This window comes from Danio aesculapii, chromosome 8 (genome assembly GCF_903798145.1).
Source record: "Danio aesculapii chromosome 8, fDanAes4.1, whole genome shotgun sequence".
In the NCBI taxonomy this organism is placed as follows: Eukaryota; Metazoa; Chordata; class Actinopteri; order Cypriniformes; family Danionidae; genus Danio; species Danio aesculapii.
The window spans coordinates 28,287,455-28,308,742 of record NC_079442.1 but is presented as its reverse complement, the minus strand read 5'-3'; the positions used below and the strand labels follow the sequence as shown (position 1 = coordinate 28,308,742).

General features: G+C 34.3%; 2 protein-coding genes across 3 annotated transcripts; both read left to right on the top strand.

The window, feature by feature from the left end:
- Positions 1–1,298: 1,298 nt before the first annotated feature.
- Positions 1,299–13,155, top strand: LOC130233512 (TRAF3-interacting JNK-activating modulator). 2 transcript variants are annotated; one of them, XM_056463585.1, is made up of 15 exons: positions 1,299–1,466; positions 1,832–1,904; positions 2,012–2,485; positions 3,507–3,612; positions 3,823–3,892; positions 4,052–4,079; positions 4,211–4,240; positions 4,344–4,439; positions 5,076–5,147; positions 5,412–5,552; positions 9,002–9,139; positions 9,776–9,911; positions 10,011–10,150; positions 11,924–12,043; positions 12,228–13,155. In XM_056463585.1, exons 3-15 carry the CDS (start codon positions 2,114–2,116, stop codon positions 12,426–12,428), a joined length of 1,650 nt encoding a protein of 549 aa, XP_056319560.1. In that variant the 5' UTR covers positions 1,299–1,466; positions 1,832–1,904; positions 2,012–2,113; the 3' UTR covers positions 12,429–13,155. The 2 variants fall into 2 exon arrangements, with proteins under 2 accessions (XP_056319560.1, XP_056319561.1); XM_056463586.1 differs by lacking the exon at positions 1,832–1,904.
- Positions 13,156–14,968: 1,813 nt separating this feature from the next.
- On the top strand, positions 14,969–20,512 carry dnase1l1l (deoxyribonuclease I-like 1-like). Its single transcript, XM_056463584.1, has 9 exons — positions 14,969–15,138; positions 15,375–15,527; positions 15,606–15,694; positions 17,398–17,484; positions 17,573–17,685; positions 17,758–17,870; positions 19,196–19,353; positions 20,099–20,195; positions 20,273–20,512. Exons 2-9 carry the CDS (start codon positions 15,387–15,389, stop codon positions 20,351–20,353), a joined length of 879 nt encoding a protein of 292 aa, XP_056319559.1. The 5' UTR covers positions 14,969–15,138; positions 15,375–15,386; the 3' UTR covers positions 20,354–20,512.
- The last annotated feature ends 776 nt before the right edge of the window (positions 20,513–21,288 follow it).

The following is a 21,288-nucleotide window of genomic DNA, read 5'->3' as shown; positions in this document are numbered from 1 at the left end:
GCAACACTAAAATTGCCTATAACTCAGCCAAACAATATCCGATCTGCCTAAAACTTCACATGGTTGATAAGGTTGCTCTCCTGAAGACAACTACCTGCCAATATTGAGTCACAGTTATAGCGCCACCTGCTGGCAAACATAAAATTGCCTATAACTCAGCCAAACAATATCCGATCTGCCTGAAACTTCACATGGTTGATTAAAATCCTCTCCTGAAAACATCTACATATCAATATTGAGTCACAGTCATAGCGCCACCTGCTGGCAACGGCAAAATTTCCTATAACTCAACCACACAATGTCAGATCTGCCTGAAAATTCACATGGTTGATTAAAATCCACTCCTGAAGACAACTACATGCCAATATTGAGTCACAGTTATAGCGCCACCTGCTGTCAACAATAAAATTGCCTATAACTCAGCCAAACAATGTCCGATCTGCCTGAAACTTCACATGGTTGTTAAGACTCATCTCCTGAAGACATCTACATGCCAATATTGAGTCACAGTCATAGCGCCACCTGCTGACAGTAGGTAGTTTGGCTTATAACTCATCCACACAATGTCCGATCAGGCTGAAACTTCACATGTTTGATGAGTTTCCACTACTGAAGACATCTACATGCCAATCTTGAGTCACAGTCATAGCGCCACCTGCTGACAGGAGCAAGTATGGCATAAATCTGTGATTTTCTCAGATTTTTTTATGTATCGGCTTAAATTATTATTGTTCGCGGTTCTCTGTCGTCCTACGGCCACCGGGCGGCGGTGAGCCCGTGTGCGAGGTCCCTATCATCGCTGCTTGCAGCTTTAATGTTTTCTGTTTTTGTTCTCGTGAGTATTTTAATTTCCTATTAATATTTTATTATGGCTTTTTTTTAGATTATAATGTCAGAATGTCAATATGTCTTCATATAAAAAACATTGTTTATTTTGATTCTTATATGCAATCTGAATTGTAACATTATTAAAATGTTCACACAGAACACAAGTGAATTTATCAAATTAATTAATCTCTTTTTAATCAATCATCCTGTTTCTGCACCTATTTTATCTTGTATTAAATGTTTCATTTTCTTCATTTTTTTAATCAATTGTTTTTACACATGTAGAACTTGGCTTGATGTTATAAATCTTGCTTTTGATATTGCACTGAATGTTGATTTTCTGTTGTCTTTTTCCCCTCAGTCCCTCCCCGTCACTATTGCTGCAGCTAATGACCTCCCCTTAGTGCTAATCTTAGGGCCCATCCGTGTGTGGCACCAGTTTCAATACGCATGGCTGCTGAGATAGAGGAACTTGTACAAGTTGTGAGGTTCATCTTACTTCCTGTTAAGCAAGCAAGGCAAAAAGAAATAGACCGCCCTTTGTTGAATGAACTAGTTTTCAAGTGCCATGTCAGCTTCAAAGTGTTCAGACTCAGCTTTCACAATTATTTCAACTCCAGCGACTCCTCTAAGAACAGGTACTTTCCTATTAAAGACACAAATACGCTAAATGTTATAGTTAATCTTGAAGTTGGTTTCTGTGTTTGTTTATCTGTTTGAATGCATGTTTGTTATTGAGCTCCACTGTATTTGGTTCCCCCTTGTTAACATTTTAAGCACTATATTAAAGATTACTTAAGAGCTACTTAAAACAATGAAAAAGCTGATTAAAAAAGTAGTTTTGATTTTCAGTAAATAGTGTCTGAAATAGCTGTAACACTGTACATTGAGCATTGCAAACTATCACTGTCATAAAGACATTTTCCTGTGATGATAAAACATTTGCATGCATATTGAAGAAAACGTTTGCATTTAAACGAATGGTTCCAACTTTTTGTTTCAGTTACATGTAGCTGTAGCCAGTTTTGAAACAATATGACAACAGAAGTGAATGGCTGGCCGTACTTCATCTTACAGTATGTTGAATTTAGAATTCAAAATGTTTTATGTAGATATGTTTTAGAGGACTAATGATATAATACCACTTAAGGATGGATTTAAAGTATGTTGTTTTCAATTACAGGAAACTGCCACTGCAAGAAGCATCCATTTACATCATAAGGTGACATTCCAGTGCCTGCCTTAAAATATCACACTTTTTTCAGCTTGCTCTAAGCCAGAAAAAATGGAAGTTGGTCCTGAAAACAAAAGGTCACCAACTGCAAATTACGAGTATAAAGTGGAGCAACGTGCCATAAAGCACAGAGAAATCAGCCATCGGAATAACACAACATCATGTCGCAGTCCCACCAGAGATCTGGACACCAGGCAGATGAAAAATGAACTGCATCGCAAAAGACAGTCTGAGTTCTTTAAAAGAAGACCTGTGGACCATGGCACATACTTACTGTTATCTCCAGTGCCAAGGCGCAGATACCCAATGGAAACCCTGCATGCAACACAGCATATGACGCACACCTTAACGTCAATCAGACGCCCCTTGATAACAAGTCAAAATGTAAAGCTCCAGAGAGATGGCATAACCTTGGCAAAGCAGGTACAGAGTTACTATTGTTCTGTTACTGATCGCTGAACAGATTTTGTAGTTACGCTCAGATTTTCTAGGTTCCACATTTTGGGTTCTACAACAAACTTTATACTTTATAGAATCGTTTCTTACACTCTTAAAAATGGCCAAATTTGGTTATATGGACAAACCCAACCATTGGGTTAAATTTAGGTTTTAAATTTAATTTTAAAAAATGTAACCCAGCAGTTGGGTTGGTCCATATTTTACAAGCATTTTGGGCTGAAACAACCCTGCACTCTTGTTGTTTTTAGTTCAGTTTTAACAATTGAATAGTTCAAAGAACATTTTCCACTATAAAGAACCAGCCTGATCTCACGAGAAAACGTAAGTATTTTTATGTTTTGTCAGTTTAGTGGCTAATTCGTATGAGTTCAGTCGTATAAATTTGTACGATTTTAAAAAGGAGGCGTGGCACCTAACCCCACCCCTAAACCCAACCGGGGGATAAGAAAATCGTAGTAAATTGTACGAATTAGATCATACAAATTCATACGAATTAGCCACTAAATCAAAAAGTTACGAATTACTGTGAGATTGTGTTGCAAGAACCTTTTGTTGAATAGAAAGAGTTACACAGACTATTTATCAGTGACTATTTAAACAGGAATCAATTTTTTAAGACAGTGCCTGATGTGACTCTCTATTATAATACCTACTCATTTTGAGCTGTAAATTCAAGTAAATGTGATGATTTATTTTGATGGTCCTGTCTGAGACATTCTATCAACTAGTAGACATTAGTAGACTGTTTATTTATTATTTGCTGACACTTCATTTAAATGGTCTCCCAAGAGACAGTCTATTATCTGCTATCTTTGCACACACATGCCAATTTATTCTCCTAGCCCTAACGGTCTAATAATACTCTAATGATCAAAGCTAACAGAAGTCAACAGAATGTCTAAAAGGGTCAATCAAAAGTGTAACTGAAAAGGAAGCATGTTGCATCCTCATATTAACACTGAAATCAAATGTCTAAATTCTAAAGGTCTCCACATCTTCAAAGAATGAGGAAAATGAGCTGAAATCAGATGTATGGGAAATTCCGAGCCTCAGTTCTGTTCAGCTTCGGGGAAAAGTGAAAAAGGAGCGAGGTTAGTGGAATTTATAACCAATGACCACAATCAGGCCATAACATTGCTTTAATTAAAGCAGATGCTTGCATCCAATTCTATTGATTCTAACAAAACTTTTAAAAACACGTGTTTTGCACAAAAAAACATTCGAAAGTGTTTTGTAATGTGTGGCTAGGACATGCCATATTATATATTAGTTATATTAATAATATAATTTTGTGTTTACAGTTCTCCTTAAAGACATTACTCAGCTCTCAAACAACCAGAAGACATTACAGATGGCCAGCATTCAGACTGAGTGAGTTACTTTTATATTGCTTTTACTGGATTTTCTGCTCAAAGTTTTACAGACAGTCTGCCCTTGGGGTTTAATATGTCAAAATCTTAAATTCAACCATATTGCATCAGCTTTATAAATATTAATATTAATACTGTATTATGCACTCTCTTCTTTCAGGTCTGGATTTGTTACTGTCAAAGAAGCGGTAAGAAATATGCTGCTTATTAAAAATTTGTTAATTTCAGATACATTGTCAAAAAAAAAGGTTACATACGTGCACACTATTTTATTTATTAATGCAACAATTCATATGTTTGATGTTTGTTTTTTCTTCAGGACGTTAACCAGTTGACGGACTACTTGGAGGTATAGCAAACAATAGCCATTAGCATTCATATTTTAAAAACAACTCTTCTGACTTACTTTGAAATAAGTAACTGATATTATGAAATCTGACATCTCCATGCAGGAGGCCTTACAAAGAGAAGAAGCTCTTAAAAAGAAGCTTTCCAACCTCCAGAAGAGTGCCGTTACATTACTGCACTCTACAGAGCTCCTCTGGAAGGTATATTATTAAACTACTTCCTGCTGAAGCCCAGCAGCATCTTTCACACAAAGACCTGCCTATAGTCGAATAGCAATAATCTAATACATTGAGCTATTATTCGTCAGTTTTCAATTACTCATGCAATGTTGTCGTTCTGCACAATGCTGTCCCCAGCAGTGGCAGTGTTTCCTGGTTTGATCAGATCAGTATTGTAGAGAGCGTTTGGGGGATGGTCATGTGGTTGACAGCATCCGGCTCCTTATGGCTTGTTCAGAAAAATAGATTTTTTTTTTCTTTTTCACAAATGAAATGGAGAGAGGTGTAGGTGCCAGAGAGAAGTGTGTTTGCATTGCAGGGACGCTTCAAACTCACCCACACCTAAACTGTTACATTGTTCCATATTGAACACATGGAGCACACTTAAATCTCTCAAGAGAGTTTAAACAAAGTCCCTTTAAGTATTCCATAGTCTTTGCTATGTAGCAAAGAATATAGAATTGTAAAGATCATTTATATTTTGCTTTTAACAAAATCTGAGGATGGCAGTTATGACACAGGATGCAGTATGTACAGAAACTCTGCATGTATCGAAAATTCTTGTTTCAGTGGTTGTCTCACTATAGTGCACACACACATTTCCTTTTCCTCCCACAGACACGCTGTGATGAGGACGTGTTGAAGAGTAAGATCAAAGCTCTTGAGGCTCAACTGCAGGTTTGCATCAAGGTAAAACAGCAACGCTGCATTTCTGCAACAGCTCAAACGCATGCTGTGAGAATAACAATGCGTTAAATGCATTCAAAACTAATATAAATTACTTCTTTGAATCTTTTACCATCAAAGCACTTCAAATCAGATGACAAATTAAAGTTGATTATAATATTTTTATGCATTTGAGAAATTTGTTTGTAAGAATGGAAAAAGCTGGTTGTAAAAAAATTCAGGTCCTTCAAAACACTACAAACAGAGGTGCAATTTATCTTTTTTCAGAAGGTTCCTCAGGATGGAGTGAAAAGGATAGTGCTGAAGATGGAAAAACAGAGGGAGGAGTATGAACAAAAGGCTCTGAAGGCTATTTATAAGGCAGAGAATGAGAAGGCGGAAGCTCAGAGCAGGTCGGAGTACCTCCAGGTAGCAGCCAATTGCAGAGGTCAAAATGTTTTAACAATGAATAACAATAACATCATAATTGGTACCATAGCAAAGAGGCCATAAGTTTTCCACTTACCAAAACCTTTTCATTCAATATTCCACGCTGGTGGAATGATATTTCCATTCCCACAAAGACTACAGATTCACTTGTATTCTTCAAACGACAATTAAAAACCCAACTCTTCCGAGAGCACCATGACCCTGGTGAACAAAACCAAGACCACATGTACTGTAGAAACACTTTCTCTCCCCCCGTCTCTAAACATTCGTTCATTCCTTTTCTTTTCAGCTTAGTCCCTTTATTTATCAGGGGTCACCACAGTGGAATGAACCGCCAACTTATTCAGCATATGTTTTACGCAGCCAATGCCCTTCCAGCCGCAACCCAAAACTGGGAAACATCCATAGGCTCTTGCATTCACACACATACAGTACAACCAATTTACCTAATTCAATTCATCTATAGCGCACGTCTTTAGACTGTGGGGGAACCCGGGGGAACATGCAAACTCCACACAGAAATGCCAACTGACCCAGCCGGGGCTCAAACCAGCGACCTTTTTGCTGTGAGGTGATCGTTTTACCCACTGCGCCACCGTGATGCTCTGTATCTAAACAAACAAACCCCCAAAAAACGCTCTTATTCTCTTACTCTAGTGCTAAATTCTCTAAGCACAAACAAATTACTTTGTATAACTAGCATTTCTTGTGTATTGCTTATTCTTGTTGAATCGCTGAATGCCTCAATTGTAAGTCGCTTTGGACAAAGCATCTACTAAAAGGCTAAATGTAATTGTGGTTTTAACATTGTTCAAGAAGACATTATTGAATGTATCGCTCACTTTGCTAAAATAGAAGAAAAACACATCTTGAGAAACCAAAAGAATTAAAATAAAGTTAGAATGACACTTTAATTCAAGCCATGAACGCAAAACAAACAATAACACACATCTCTATATAGGGTTTTGTTTTTTATATCTATCAGATATGATTTAGTTGCGTAATTTCACACCAGCAAATAAGAAGGTATTGTTGAGTTAGAAACAATATTAGCTGTGTATTTCCTGTGTCATCAACAAAATAGCTTCAAATCTATGGACATATATGCGATTCACTGTTGTGTTTTGTTCCAGAATTAATCAGTTTTGAACAAACCAAGAGAGCCAGTGATCCCATTAGTATCTGGATGCAGACTTAGATTTGCAAGCTGAGACTGCATATCTCAGACTTGCAATGTCAGACACAATGCAGTCAGTGGAGCTACTGATGTTACCGTGATTGGTAGTGTTAGGTATGCGCATTTAAAGCATTGCATGCAACTGCACCCGGTCTGCATCCAGACCCCTCTCAATAAACTATTTATAGTAGCTTCATCCAAAATCACATCTTTACCTACTATATCTTTGGCAAAAATCAATTTATTGCTGAAGAATTGTCTGAATTTAAATAAAGCAATAGGCAACATGTAGCAAATTCTGTATTCATCTTATTCTGCAACGTGGAAGTAAACTCAGCAATTGTTTTAGGACTTCCGATTAATTTGCCTATTGGGGAAATAACTAGGAATATCAAACAGCAGAAAAAGGTAAATTTACTTCCTCAACATACAAAAGAGTTTATGATTATACATTAAATAACAAAACAGGAAAAGCAGCACAATGGAGCAGTTTTCAGGGCTACAAATCAGTGGAAGTGAATGAGACCAGAAAACTGGAGCCAATACGTTTCCAATGGCTGCATCCACTCATAAGTGAAAAAATAAGGTCAACACAATAAAAACTTTCTATGATATTAAGGTCAAGGCAGAAGATTTATGAAATAAATGTGAAGCAATGCAACTTATGCTGGTCAACACACAGAATGTAATATGTCTTATAGGCATACTATACAGAATATAAATACTGTACACTCTCAGAAAAAATGGTACAAATGGTACAAAAAATGGTATCAAAGAAGGTACAAACTCTTGTCACTGGGGCACTACCTTTTTATGGAACAGAATTGACAGTTTTGACACAATACCTTTGTAAGCACTTAAAAGTTCATTTAATTTACTTAATTTTAAAATAGAAATAGAATTATGGAAAATTATTGTATGGAGATATGCACAATGTCTGATTAGTTTTACAATACTAAAATGTCTGCATGAACACTTTGCATATGCAGCATTTTTGTCAGCTCACATGTGTAGAGGAAAGCAAACGCCAAAAGTTGCGGATATCAATAATGAAAATGTATTCATCAAAACAAAATACCTACCAAATGTTTATTAAAAATGTCTTAAATGTTTAGTTTACAAAACCTATAATTTTATGTTTTACCAGTTGTATTACAGAAGTTAATAATGATTGTTTATGAGTTTCCTTAAACATATGCTTTTAAATGAGGATTCATGTTTTAATATGGAAATTATTCATAAAATCACCATGCCTTTCCAGTAATATTTATTTTCATAGATATTGTTATAAAGAAGGAGTTGTTCAACACTTATGTACCTTTTTTATGAGAACAATTGTGTACCTTAATTTCAATTGTTCCATAAAACATACAGAACAGTATCATAAGAGGTCTTTTCTGTACCATATAAAGTAAAAATTTTACAAAGATACAAAACTGTTCCTTAAGAAACTTTTTTGTACCGTTGTGTACCTGTTTTTCTAAGAGTGTACAGAATTTTAGCTGTCACAAAAAATACCTGTAGGACATCTCTCTCTCCATATGCATAAAAAATAGACTGTTATATTTAGTTAGTGAGACTTATCATAGCATCTATATGCTGCTACTCTCTGGTGATTTGAAGTGCTTCTTTTATCCTGCCTTGTAAGTCACTTTGGAAAAAAGCATCTGCTAAATGAATACCTGCAAATGGATTAAAAATTATGCAGTTGCAGTCATTCACTGTCATGTTTTTCTATGAATTAGGCATTTTGAACAAATCACCTGAATTATTCAGTGAATCACTGAAGACAGATAATTTGTCTGAAATTAAGTACTGCCTTAATACATACTACATTTGAATCTTAACTTATTTTGTGACCGCTGAATGGAATATGTACCACATGCGCCATCACATGACCTTCCTGCATCCGTTGCATTACTTCACTTCTATTCATACACTCTCTCCTGTGGCCTCATATGATAGTAAAGTGGCCATCAAATATGCATTCAGCAGAAGTTGGTCATTACATACTATTTAGCAGGGAAGTGTGCGATTTTGATTGCACCTACTGGTGTCTTTAGTGTAATATTTATCCATAACAAGCCAAAAAACACAGCAAATTAATCATTTTTTTAGTAAATGTAATTTCTTGTCAATATATCACACCCCCTCTATCAGAAACCTAAAATATATGACACAAAACGCCTCCCTAATAAGAGACCTAGCTGTAATCCCATTGTGATTCCCACTGTTTCATCCTCTCCTCCAGGGGGCGCTGCAGACATCACAGTCAGAGTCTCAGCACTGGCAAAGGCTGTGTGAGGAGCTGAGAGAGAGCTCCAGTCAGATGAAGAAGAGACAAGATGAGAGCACTGATCAGATGCTACAGCTGCAGGGCCACTTAGAGGTACAGCAAAACCACTGTAGCAAACAATGATGACAGTCTTGAGTGGCAAAAAGCACATCAAAGAAGCAGACACACCACAAGCCAGAATGTGGTCAACTTGCTTTCATCACAGCCTATCAGAAAATCCAAGAATGCATCATGGTATACTTTGTGATGTATATCTTTTCGTTAACATAAAACTTTGGGTATTAAAGTATCTCAACAGACACCTTCATGTAAAAAAACATCAAAATAGCATTTAGACATTGACGTAAAAAAAAGTCAAAAATGCTTAGCCTAACGATTTGATGTCTATTTGACATCCATTTGATGTAAAATTTTAATTAATCTTAAATCTTCAATTCCAAATGACAACTTTACACTGAATTCAGTGTCCCTATAGTGCATGTAAACTACCATGATGTCTAACACTGAGCTAATATCGGTGTCAAAAACATATCGAAAATCAATTAGAGGGCAGTCCTGTGATTGATTTTTTTAAAGGCAATATTAAATGTCAATTTGATGTTGTTTTGACGATCAAATAGATTCGTGTTCTTGCCATGTTTTTTGATTTCATATTGGCATCAAGGCGCCTGCTGGGATGTATGCACTGATATGTTTCATTTATTGTTGTGTAAATGTTTTATTGTGCAGCGTTCTGTGGGCCAGGAGGAGATGCTGAGGAAACAGAGCGAGTCTCTTGAGCAGGAGCGAGTAGAGCTTCATTCCTGCATCTCAGAGCTGCAGGAGGAAAACCTCACCCTGAGAGAAAATCTACAGGAGCTCACAGGTTCACCTCACATCTGTGCAGATCTTTCATTTCATTTCATGTAGCTTCATATGTGTCTTTATCTGTGTGCCTCTCTCTCTCTTTTTCACACACTTAAAGGAAGCAACCATGAGTGGTGGAACAGTAGCACAGAAACACATGAAGAAGTTTCAGTATTGGACCAGCTCCTGAGAACAGATAACAGCCCAGCAAGACATCTGAGAGATGCAGAACACAGACTCAGAGCCAAAGAAAAAGAGGTAAAGATCTGCCACTGAGAGGCCACTGAAATAGGTGGCCACTAATAAGCATCTTTAACTGTGTAAAAACAAATCCGTACATTCTACTTTACGCGCAACTGCATTTTGTGACCCTAGACCACAAAACCAGTCTGGGATATTTTTAGCTTTTGTAAAATCATATGGGTCACACATGTGGTTCAAAATGATAGATTTTTTTTGTTTATACCAAAAATCATTAGTGTATTGAGTAAAGATCATGTTCTCTGAAAATATTTAGTCAATTTCCTATCAAAACCCTATTTTTGATTAGTAATGTATGCATTGCTATAGTTTAATCTGCACAGCTTTAATGGTGATTTTCTTAATATTTAGATCAAAAAGTTAAATAGTTGTATCTCAGCCAAATATTGTCCTATGAAAATAAATAATACATAAATGGAAGGTTTCTTTATACAGCTTTCAGATTATAGACACACATAGCTATCTTTATGGGGAGTTCTCATAGACATAATTTGTTTTTATACTGCATAAAGTGTTTAATCTATCCCACTAGCCCAACCCTAACCCTAAACTCAACCTTCACGGAAAACAATCTACATTTTTACATTTTCAAAATAATTCATTCTGTGTGATTTTTGAATTGTTATTCCTCATATGGACTAAAGAAATGTCCTTACAAGGTCAACATGTTTTACTGGTATTGCTATACTTGTGGGAACATTTGGTCCCCACAATGTGAGAAATACAAGGTATACATACACATAATTCGTAAAATACGATGATAATAATAAAAATATAGGATTTGTTTGTGTGTGTGTTCACTTATTTGCACATTTAAACGTTTCTGTAGTTGATATTTTAAAGTATTTGACTTATTTTGATAGTGTACAATAAGCTTATTAAATGTCTGCAGTAATATTTCTTATTGATAAGGACTGACTAGAATAATCAATAAATAATGTTTAATATATTTTGAATATTGATGAACGTTTGAGGTTAAACTGAGTCATTTTATTTTAATAGAGTAAATTTATCACAGGATCTGTACTTTTACTTGACTATATTTAATCTCTGTGCTTTGTCCATCAGTCCATGACATGTTTACAGGTTACTTGTATTGCAGTTTTTATTGGAAAACCTAATATTTTTGGTGTTTTTTTCCCATAAAGATGATAGATTAAATGTATGTAAGAAACGTTTTTCATATATTTACATAATCTAAAAAGTGCCAAAATATTTTTATTACACAATTTGTGACTGTAAAATGGTAGAACATCTAATTAATTATTTAAGATGGAGGAAAACTCTTTTAAAACTCTTCTTACTCCGCTCTTCTGGCTCTCTGTTAGTCAATCAGCCTTTATGTCAACTAAAGACTATGGGAGAAAGAGATTTCTCATTCAGAGCCCCCAAATTATGGAATGGTCTTCCTATTAATATCTGAAATGCACCAACTTTGGATCACTTAAAAAAATAGTTTGAGACACATTTATTTAAGCTTGCTTTTAATTGACGGCTTATTTTGTACTGTTTTTGTATTTTCTACTTTTTAAAAATCATTTTTTGTGTCGCATCTTCTTTTGTAGCGCATTGGTTTAAAGAAAAGTGCATTACAAATAAAGTGCATTATTAGTATTGTTATTTTTATTATTAAAATATTAAAACAAATGTTAAATAGAAATAAAAATGAAACAGATATTCTTTCAAAAACATACTGTTGTAAAAATCTTTAGCTTTTTTTGAGAAACATTATTATAAGATGTCGTATAAACAGTGGTCATTTGTTGGCAGTGTATGGAGCTGCAGGCGGACCTTGAGGCTTTAGAGCAGGAGTGTTACAGCTATCAATCCAGACTGACCCAATGTAGAGAAGAAATGAACACAATGACCACACGCCAAAAGAAGAGCAGGGTGAGACTCTACAAATTACATGCAACCATCATTTCAGTCTGCTTTCTATTTTGATTATATTGTTACATGCCTCAAATGCAGATTGAACCAGTACTATACTCAACATCCTCCACACTTCATCTCCTTTTCGATTGGTTTCTCAATACCATCAATAATTTTCCCCTTCATTTATCTCCCTGAACAGAGTGGATGTTGTAGGTCGTGGCTGTGTATGTGTGTGCTCTTACTGGTCCTGATGGGGATGGTGTTGGCGGTGCTGTGGTTTTATCATCCACCTGTCAGAGAGCAGCTCCGTCATCTTTACTCTGAGCTGGAGGAGTGTTTGGAGGACTACCTCATACTGACAGCATCCGCTCGCAATAGATTCTGCTTTAGACCTGTGTGACAACAGCAAAACCAAGAGGCTAATAGAGATTCCTTGTGCATATTTATATTTTATTGTTATTATTTTATGTTTCTAATGGATTTTGTACAAGTATTTTTGTCAAGACACATTTTTTTTAATTACTTAAATTACTTCTTTGTATTAGTAGCCAAGTATTAGTATTAATGGAAGCTCATTTCAGCCACAGGGTTAAAAAAAAAGGTAATTGTGACCCTTTATTGCAGTTTTTAGGCTCTATTTTAACAAATCTAGGTGCAAAGTCTAAAGTGCATGGCGCAAAAGCATTAGGAGTGCGTCTTAATCCACTTTAGCTATTTTAAGGATAAAAAAATACGCTTTTCGCCGCAGCGCATGGTCTAACAGGGTTGTGCTTATACTCTTAATGAGTTATGGTTGTGTTTTGATCATAACGTGCATTAAACTAATAAGAGTTCCATCTCCCTTTCGCTTTAAGAGTCAGTTGCGTCGTGCCATGGCGCATTTGGAAAAACTGAATGCTTTACCAGCGAGAAAACTGTTAAACAGACCTCTTTACTTTCCTTTTACTTTTCTTCTTTACTTTTTTACATTCGTGGATAAGGAAACAGTGTCGTACGCACTCCACTGAAGACATCCATTAGCCTACATATTTACTTTCATTTGTTTAGCGCAAGGATTTGTTTCAAAACTATTTCTAAATTCAGTTCTAAATTTTCAGCAAACAAATAAATGAACAATAATAACAAAATGTGGTAAAAACTATAATCATTATATAGTTATATCCAAGCACACGTCCTATTCTTATACCGCATATGGTGATGCATATCCCAAAACAGACAGATGGACACATCTTTTTTTAAAGATTTTATTTTTGGCCTTTTTGCCTTTATTAAGTAGATAGGACAGTATTATAGACAGGGAGTCAAGTGGGAGAGAGACAGGGGGTAGGGGCATGGGAAATGTAGGGGATAGGGGAAATGTCCTCGAGGCAGGATTTGAACTCGGGACGCCCTGAAGTGCTACTGCACCATATGTCAGCGTGCTAACTACTAGGCTATTGCGCCGGCAGGTGGACACATCTTAACTTGTTTTTATTAAAACAAATATACTTATGCTTAACTAGGTGAATTAGGTCAACTAGGCAGGATAGGGTAATTAGGCAAGCTATTGCACAATGGTTTGTTCTGTAGACTATTGGAAAAAAAAATAGCTTAAAGGGGCTAATAATTTTGAAAACTGCTTTTATTCTAGCTAAAATAAAGATGAAGGTTTACAAAATTAAAATGCTAAATTCCCAAGAGTCTTAAGATAGGTCCCCATGTGGTTTCAGCTTAGACATAGTTGTTCCATCTGAATGACATAAAGCAACTCGTTCAACCATCTCTTATAACAGGGAGCCTTTGGAGATTTCTAATAAAGTAAGATCATCTTTTTAGCTGTAATCATGCCAACCATCAGGGCTTGCTGTTGCGTTAACAGAAAGGTGTCCATTATATTACAATATCCAATTGTAAGGATTTAAAATGTAAGTTAATCCAAATACAAAGTAAATTTAAATACAAATTTATCATCATCCATCATTTAAAAAATGAACTGATTTTGTTTTAAAATAAAAACTGTAGCCTATGGGCAAATAAAAACTGACCAACTCAACTTTCCTCAGTTAAAAATTTCATTTGTTTTAAAGCCTTTTTCTATCTAGAATTTTCACAATTTATGATGGCACAGCAGTCAAAAATCGAATAAATGAGCTCAAATTCTGGACTTTGTCAGTGAAGGAAAGAGGGTCTGTCGAACCACCCGAACCCCCCTGGCTATGGGCCTGAGAATGATGTTTTTTTTCCCCTCATAATTCTGGATTTATCAGATTTTTTGTGATTCTGATTCTCACAACTGAGATTTTTTTTTCTTCGAAATCTGACTTCATTTCTTGCAAATTCTGACTTTGACTTTTTAGAAATAACCTTTATCTCTTTACAATTGCAAATATATCTAGCAATTCTGCCTTTGTTTTGCAATTTCTACATTTTTCCTCCTGATTAAATCATAATTATGAAGTTTACATCATGATATTCCATGATAGAAAGTCACAATTCGGATTTAATAAATCAGAATGTGGGATATAAACTCGCAATTACCTTTTTTTTGTTAATTTTTCTGTGAAACAAGCTTCCATAAAAGGGACCAAACCTGTGTAAAAACATATTACAAACCAAAGGTGATGTAATGCCCTAATATCTAAATCTGTATCCCATACATAAATTGTACCATTTATGACATTTATGATTTAAAAAAACGGTACATTCCAGTGTTCAAGCACAATTGTAAGTCTTGAACAATTTCCCTTTGTTTGCTTTGTATTTTGCCATAAGTATTAAACTGTATCTATATTTTGAGCCGTGTCTTTGTTTCACTAAAAGAGGATTTCCAGATAGGAGTGTGCACTTCTTTTAGTTCGCAGCACACACTGAGGATAAAACGACAATACCGTCCTGTTGAATGGCTGAAAAGCACATTGTCATGACAGGTGACTCTCTTTAGTGTTCCAGACTGACCTGCACACTACTGGAGTTCTGACGCAGCTCATTTAAACACATTCACACACTGCCCCTCCTCTTGCCCAACACAACTTTGCACCATGGTTTCCTGTGTAGAGATAACCAGAGACCAATGAAAAAACATCCACTACAGCTCTATATCACTCAGAAAAGCTTGACAGGCATCTTACAGGGTGAGTCATTTCATATGCTTTTGCGGTAATGCATTTTCTTGATATACTTAGAATAATAACACACTTTTTGATGAATGAATTGGAGCTGAAAATGACTCAAAACTGGAAATTCAGTTCAAAACATGCACAATATGACACTGTTGTATAAGCCTGAGGTTTAGCTAAAGACATTTTCATATTTGCTTAATACTGTATCCAGTATTGTGATGTTTCATCTTATGATCGTGTATTTCCAGAGGTTGTGATCAATGAGGTCGCCTCTTCTGGTGTGTTTTGTTGGACTGTGTTTGTGGACTTGTGTCATTTCTCTGAAGATCTGTGCCTTCAACATCCAAAGCTATGGAGAAGCAAAGGCCAGCAATAAGAGAGTTATGGAGATTTTGACAAAGGTACAAGTGTAATTTGAGATAGCAAATTAAGTTTTTCTTAAATGCTGGAATTTCTATAAGCGTTTTGTACATTTCTAGATTATTTCTCGCTGTGACCTGAGTTTGATTCAGGAGGTTCGAGATTCTAGAGGTGAAGCCATTTCTGCACTGTTGATGAATCTGAACAGGTAAATATTACTTATATTAGTTTCAATTAGTTGTGTATACATGTATGCAGTGTGTAACATAAATAAGTACACTTCCTTTTAAAATAATATATATATATATATATATATATATATATATATATATATATATATATATATATATATATATATATATATATATATATATATATATATATATATTGCTTGAATTTAATTGAATAACTTTCAATTTCTAAATATGTTTGGTGTTTAAATGCACCAAAATACGTTGCCTTTATTCACACACACATATATATATATATATATATATATATATATATATATATATATATATATATATATATATATATATATATATATTTATTTATTTATTTATTTTTATATATATATATATTTTTTATTTATATATATTTTAAATTAATTAATTAATGAATATGGACAATACATTTTGGTTTAAAACCATTTTATCGCGTTTTATTAATACATACAAAATAAAATAAGAGTTTGGTCACTTCATGTCTTTAGGAATAGAAATGTAGTACATTTAAATTCAAATGAGGTACTGCAAGAATGGTCACTAGATTATAAGTAGACTGTTAGGTTAGGGTTGGGGTTAGGGCTAGTGTAAGATGACATGTACTTGCAAAGTTTCTTATAGTCAGTTAAATGTCGGTTGAAGGAGCAGTATCAACGGATATTAAGCAGATAGTCTATTAATACTCAAATGAACCATCAAAATAAGTGTTACTGCAAAATTAGGTAAGGTTATTTGAAATTGTAATAAGATTTCAAAAGTTTATACTGATTTTTTAAATTAAATTCATGCATCCTTGGTGAGCAATTGGCTTTTTTAAAAAAAAAAAAGAAAAATCATCCTATAAGATCATTCACTTCTTCGCTCTTTTTAATAAATCATGGTCACAATTTAAAGATTCATTCATTGATTTAGTCACTTGTTATTTACCCATGTTGAAATAATTAATTGCCTTTTTTGATTTAGCAACAAATGAACCAAATCTTACAATATGGCCAGAATTAAATTATTATAATGTGAGGAAGATGAACTTAACTGCCTGCTCTACCAAATGGTTGACCATATTTTGACTGTTTTAAATAATGACTGTTAAAGTCATTTAAAGATTGACTGTTTTAAATAATGGTTTACACTACACACTTACACACACGGTTAAACAAACATAATTTTGCTGCATTACTACACTTGATTTTAGGTTTATTGTAAAAAAAAAAAAAAAAAAAAAAAAAAAAACAAGAAAGCAGGTTAAATGAGAATCTGAAATATTTTATGGCGCACTTCAAAAAATAAAGATGATTTAGTGTTCAAAAATGTTTTATTTTTATGTAATATTTATTTTGATACAGACATATCAACCATTTAGTAGAGGCTGATATTTTAGAAATTATGGGATGTGATGAAAAAAAACGTATTGAGTGTTTTAACTAGCAACTTTAGGATTTAAGAAATGCATTCTAAATGTTTTTTCTTGGTGGGGCAGTTAAAGGGTTAAGCGAACACATTTGTAAAGCATGATGTGCTCCATATTCACATGCTAATTTTATTTAGGTAATACTTATTTTATTTCAAGAATTAAAAATGATTTTATTATTATTATTTTAGCAAGAGACTTAACCCTGATTTTTCCACTGATGCGTCTTACTATGAATATAGAACATCCAACACATTGTTTTCCCGTTCCTTCCTCCAGATTCGACAAATCTCACATTTACTCCCATTTAGAGAGTAAAAGATTGGGGAAGAAAACATATAAAGAGCAGTATGTGTACATTTACAGGTAAAAAAATTAATAATTTTAAAATATGCACAGATTTGTATACACAATAAAAGGAAAGTGAACATACCTGAATGTTGTGTGTTGACAGAAAAGACATGCTACAGGTGCAAGAGCAATACGAGCACCCAGAGGTCAATGAAAGCGCATCAGAAGTCTTTTCCAGAGAGCCCTTCATCATATGGATCCGCTCTCCAACAACCTGTACGTCTTATAAAACCAGCAGAATAAAACAGCATGCGAATGTTTGATCTGATTGGTTGTGTCTTCTTACAGTGGTGAAGAACTTTGTCCTGATTGGTCAGCACACCTCTCCTAAGACTGCAATGAAAGAGATGGATTCACTGTATGAGGTCTTTCAAACCGTCAAAAAGAAATGGAAAACTGAGGTACAGCAAACACATTTTATCTATAATATGTGCAGATGAAGGAAAAATTATTAGCCCTCCTGTTTTATTCTTTTTCAAAGATTTCCCAAGTGGCACTTTTTAAAAAAAAATTATTTTATTTTTACATATTTTTAAAATACACACTGTAAAAAAATGTAATGACAAAAAGTCAAGACAACACATCTTTTTATGTTGATTTAACTTATTTTAATATGAAATATTATAATAACTTATTTTAATCAGGTTTCAACAACATTTTTTAAGTTATAAAAAGTTTAACTTAATATTTTTAGTCAGTTTGCTTAATCTAAGTTGGGATAACTAGAAAAGTTAATTTGAGTCAACTAAAAAAATTAAGTCAGGAAGAATTTTTTTTACAGTGCAGTATTAAAAACTAATTTCTTTTGTCTTTGCTATGATGGCAATACATCATATTTTACTAGTTATTTTGCAAGACACTAGTATTCAGCGTTAAGGACAGTTTACAGGCTTAACTTGGTTAATCAGGTTAACTAGGTAAGTTAGGTTAATTAGAAAAGTTATTGTATAACAATGGTTTGTTCTGTAGCCAATTAAATAAGATAATTTCTTAATGGGGTTAATAATATTAATTCTAATATATATATATATTCAAAAATTTGAAAAAAGTTTCATTTCCAGCCTAACAAAAAGAAATAATACTTTCTCTAGATAAAAAAATTAATGAGTTCAGTAATTTCACTTTTATGGCACCGAAGAAGTCCTTCTCATGGTCTTTAAATAGTTAAATGACTCAACATAAACACAAGAGGCTGAGAAAAAGGTTCATTTTCTATGGAAATTTCAGATGGCACTCTTCAAATATAACAGAAAAATGTCCTTGCTTTGTTAAACACCACTTGCGAAATTTTGAAAAACTAAAGTTTCACAAGAGGGCTAATCATTTGGACTTCAACTGTACATATGTATACAATATATTAGATTGTATACAGTGACCAGTAAAATTTATTAACAGATTTTTATCAATTCCTTATTGAATATGGACAATATTGTAGCATTAATTCAAACAGTGTTATTAAATAGTTATATTCATTAGCAAAATAGTGTGTTCACCTAACATCTGCAAAAAATAAGAAATAAAATAAAATAAAATCTCAAACTACAAATGAAAATAAGTTTTATATTTTAAACGGCCCTGTTAATTTTTCCCCATAATAAAATTGTGTTTATATTTTTCCCTAACTTTTTCATTTTTACACCGTAGTGTTAATTTTTTTTTGTTAGAATTGTTGCAATTGTACTAATTTCTGGTGGCTTCTGTGTATGTTTGTATGTTTCTTATCTAGAATGTGATGTTTCTGGGGGACTTAAATGCCGCCTGCAACTACGTCACTAATAAAGGGCTAAAAAACGTGCGTCTCAGGAGTGACCCAAAGTTCCACTGGTTGATCAGAGATGAACAAGACACTACAGTGCGTGAAAAAACACGCTGCGCTTATGACAGGTACAGCAAACCTACACAGTAACCACTACACAGACAACAGAGCGCTGCAATGATGACATTAGGCCAAATCCGAGGATTGCATTAATGCACAATCACTTCTTCAGCAGCACTGGTTAAAATTGTATTTTCTCATTCATGTTTTCCATAAGGATAAGTCTTGCTCAACAACAAAAAAAAAAACCTTAAACCAATATAAAGCCATAAACCAAAAATCAGCAAGTCAATTAAAAAAACATTTCATCAAAATTGTCTCAAAATTATTCAATAAACAAGTTTGAAAAACTGTTTTGATTTACTTTAAGGGCAAATATTTCCCAAGTGATGTTTAATTGAGCAAGACATTTTTCACAGGAAGTATGTGGAGAATTAACTTTGCTTGATGTGACTTTCTGATGGCCTGGATATTTTTAATTCTATAAATTGAAAACAAGAAGAAATGGACTAACCATAAATGAGTTTTAGTCTGTAATCCCTTTTGAGGGGCTTATAAGCAAACAAAACTTTCTAGACATCTAAAAAGCACTAGTGAGACAGTTTTGAGCAAGACCTTTAAAAAAAAATCTGACTTGCGGGCAAATAAAACATTATTTTCAGGTCTTGGGACTCATTCCTACAGCTCTGAGTCTGAAATCCAGTTAGCATATTGTATATATCATTTATTTTATAATACTGCACAATTTCACAATGGCATGCCAATAAATATTTGATAACCCTTCTGTTCAATCTTTCTGAAAACCCTCTCAAGGATTATTATTCATGGAAAAGAGCTTATTTCTGGGATAGTTCCGGAATCTGCTCAACCGTTCAACTTCAAACAGGAATTCAATCTCTCTGAGGAAGAGGTAAATAATTATTCTGCTCTATTAAATTTTTTAAAGAGTAAGTAAAAAGCTTCATTTATTTCTGTTTCTTTGTACAGGCTTTGGAAGTCAGTGACCACTTTCCAGTAGAGGTGGAATTAAAAGCAAACCATCGCTACCTCCTGCGCCATGAACTGTAAAATGATGCATATCTGTGAATACGACTTACAAAGTATACAGATACTAATTTAATATAATTATCAGCCTGATACTGTGATCATTTATTGCTACATAGGACTGTTACTACTTGGATGGGTATTGTATTGACAAAGAAAACATTTTATATTTTAATAGTTTTGATTCCCTAAATGTGAACTGTTCTTAAAAGACCTTTTGCTTGTGTGAAAGATATATCTCTTAAGAACACTTTTCACTATAAAGAGCATTTTGTGCAAAAGAAAGATATTATATATATATAACATATTATTAATGGAACAATCAATGTCAATAAAGAACTTTTATTTTTAAATATATATATATCAGGGAAAAAAAGAGTTGTGTTTACTAAGTGTTTAAAAGTGTATGATATGATATATATTGCACTCATATATACACTCACCGGCCACTTTATTAGGTACACCTTACTAGTAGCGGGTTGGACCCCCTTTTGCCTTCAGAACTGTCTTAATCCTTCGTGGCATTGATTCAACAAGGTACTGGAAATATTCCTCAGAGATTTTGGTCCATATTGACATGAAAGCATCATGCAGCTGCTGCAGATTTCCCGTTTCACTACATCCCAAAGGTGCTCTATTGGATTGAGCTCTGGTGACTGTGGAGACCATTTGAGTACAGTGAACTCATTGTCATGTTCAAGAAACCAGTCTGAGATGATTCGCGCTTTATGACATGGCGCATTATCCTGCTGGAAGTAGACATCAGAAGATGGGTACACTGTGGTCATAAAGGGATGGACATGGTCAGCAACAATACTCAAGTAGGCTGTGGCATTGACACGATGCTCAATGGGTACTAATGGGCCCAAAGTGAGCCAAGAAAATATCACCTACAACATTACATCCCCACCACCAGCCTGAACCATTGAAGGCAGGATGGATCCATGCTTTTATGTTGT

What these genes read in the sequence shown, in the direction of transcription:
- LOC130233512 (XM_056463586.1), top strand. Translation starts at nt 2,114, where the DNA reads ATGGAAGTTGGTCCTGAAAACAAAAGGTCACCAACTGCAAATTACGAG. An exon ending in CTACAGAGCTCCTCTGGAAG is followed by an intron (nt 4,440 to 5,075) that starts GTATATTATTAA and finishes TTCCTCCCACAG; the next exon opens with ACACGCTGTGATGAGGACGT. An exon ending in TCAGAGCCAAAGAAAAAGAG is followed by an intron (nt 10,151 to 11,923) that starts GTAAAGATCTGC and finishes ATTTGTTGGCAG; the next exon opens with TGTATGGAGCTGCAGGCGGA.
- dnase1l1l (XM_056463584.1), top strand. Translation starts at nt 15,387, where the DNA reads ATGAGGTCGCCTCTTCTGGTGTGTTTTGTTGGACTGTGTTTGTGGACT. An exon ending in GATCCGCTCTCCAACAACCT is followed by an intron (nt 17,686 to 17,757) that starts GTACGTCTTATA and finishes GTCTTCTTACAG; the next exon opens with TGGTGAAGAACTTTGTCCTG. An exon ending in AAAAGAAATGGAAAACTGAG is followed by an intron (nt 17,871 to 19,195) that starts GTACAGCAAACA and finishes TTTCTTATCTAG; the next exon opens with AATGTGATGTTTCTGGGGGA.